Raw genomic sequence first — 1,712 nt, 5'->3', positions numbered from 1 at the left:
AATGATATTATATATTCGTTTTATATGCTATTAATGGCAGAGCATCGTGCAAACCATTTCGATGAATTACTCTACTATTATTTTACTCACTTCACAGAAACTTTGAAAAAAATTGGTTATAATGGACGGATACCAAAACTTATGGAATTACGGGAGCAACTGTTAAGACACAGACATAACGGTAAGATAAGATAATTTAACTAAAAAAGTATAAGTAAGTCTTTTTATATATATAATCTTTTTATCATTCTTTGAGCAGTCCATGCCTTCGAAAATAAATCTGTTAGGTAGTAAATGTAGTTAGAGAAGGTTAAGAATACTATAGCTAACATTATTTAATCTCGGTTGCAATAATGAAAGTTGAACTTAAAATAATGAGTAAATTCCCTTTTAAATATGCAAAAAGAATTGGGTAGTATACCACCTATATTATAAGATAAATATCTGCAAACAGTATAGTAATCTTATTAATTTTAATTGAGATTCAAATAGAACACAAAAATTAATTAAATATAATTATGGGGCTTATTAAACAAATTAAAGATAAGGATTTTTTATACATACGATTCTTTACCTTAATGCAGGAATTGATTTTATTAATACAAAAACTATAGAACAAGTGTTTAGGTTTTATCTTAATCGGACGGATGTGACATCCGAATAGATAAATTTGAGTGATGTTTAGTTTTCAAAATTAGTAATCTAAGATTTATTAAAAATAACTACATCTTCAATAAAAAACCATGTTACAATAATTCATTTAATTTTCTTTTTTAAAGCAATTTATATGCTCACCACTTTCCTGCCGTTTTGGTACGCCTACACTTTAAAAAAAGTGGATCCCGATGAATTGATGAGCGCAAAAGATGATTCGCGTGATGTGTTATATACAAACAAGGATTACATTAAAGAGTTACACACAATTTTACCGAGGTATTTGGAACTTGGCTATCTTGAAAATTAAGATAGTCGAATAAGTCACTTATTCGGTTGAAAGTATGACATTAGGATGTCGTCGATAATTTTGATAAAAAAAAAAAGGAATAAAAATTGTTTTTAATAAGAAAGTGATAAATGATTTTTTTTTATTGTCATTACGTATAGATTTACAACTTAGCGCTACTTTTGTTTTTATTAAAACAATTAGTATTGTACAAAAAAATAAATTTTACTACTAATATATGCAATTTTATTCAGATGCCATAAATAACTGAAATCAAAATTCGGTAGCGCAGAATTAACAACAATGATAACTCTAGGATAACTCTAGGAGTACAAAAATCTTTTTCTCTCTAAGCTTCTAACAACCTGTACGTACCTTTGAAAATTATTCGAAAAATTATATATTATTATTAACATCAAATGTAATTGTTTTATATAAACTGATGCAAATAATAAAAAAGAATTGTCAGTTGTCAATAAAATACTAGTAAATTTGTCGTCCCTTAACAAATTATAAAGGAAAAAATAAAATACAAAATATACACAACCCTGACACATTTACTATGCAACACAGCGACTGCATGCAGTAATGCAGTTTTACACAAAATTTTGTGTAATTTGCATGAATGTGAGGAATATCTACACACAAAGGATGTGTGCAAATCGCAATTGATTGCTATTTAAGTTGATTACAGTCATAAAAACTATAATCAAAATGTGATTTATAAAAAGATTGAATGCAGTTCGCATCAGTGAGTGGCAGTTGTGAA

At 27.3% G+C, this 1,712-nt stretch overlaps 1 protein-coding gene across 1 annotated transcript; it reads left to right on the top strand.

Annotated features, from left to right (window-relative positions):
- Positions 1-8: 8 nt before the first annotated feature.
- On the top strand, positions 9-988 carry LOC119665438. Its single transcript, XM_038074664.1, has 2 exons — positions 9-181; positions 780-988. Exons 1-2 carry the CDS (start codon positions 25-27, stop codon positions 962-964), a joined length of 342 nt encoding a protein of 113 aa, XP_037930592.1. The 5' UTR covers positions 9-24; the 3' UTR covers positions 965-988.
- Positions 989-1,712: the final 724 nt, after the last annotated feature.

The sequence above is a fragment of the Teleopsis dalmanni genome, unplaced genomic scaffold (genome assembly GCF_002237135.1).
Source record: "Teleopsis dalmanni isolate 2A unplaced genomic scaffold, ASM223713v2 unscaffolded_contig_5324, whole genome shotgun sequence".
Classification (NCBI taxonomy): Eukaryota; Metazoa; Arthropoda; class Insecta; order Diptera; family Diopsidae; genus Teleopsis; species Teleopsis dalmanni.
The sequence above is the reverse complement of the archived record's forward strand: the minus strand, read 5'-3'. Positions and strand labels throughout refer to the sequence as shown.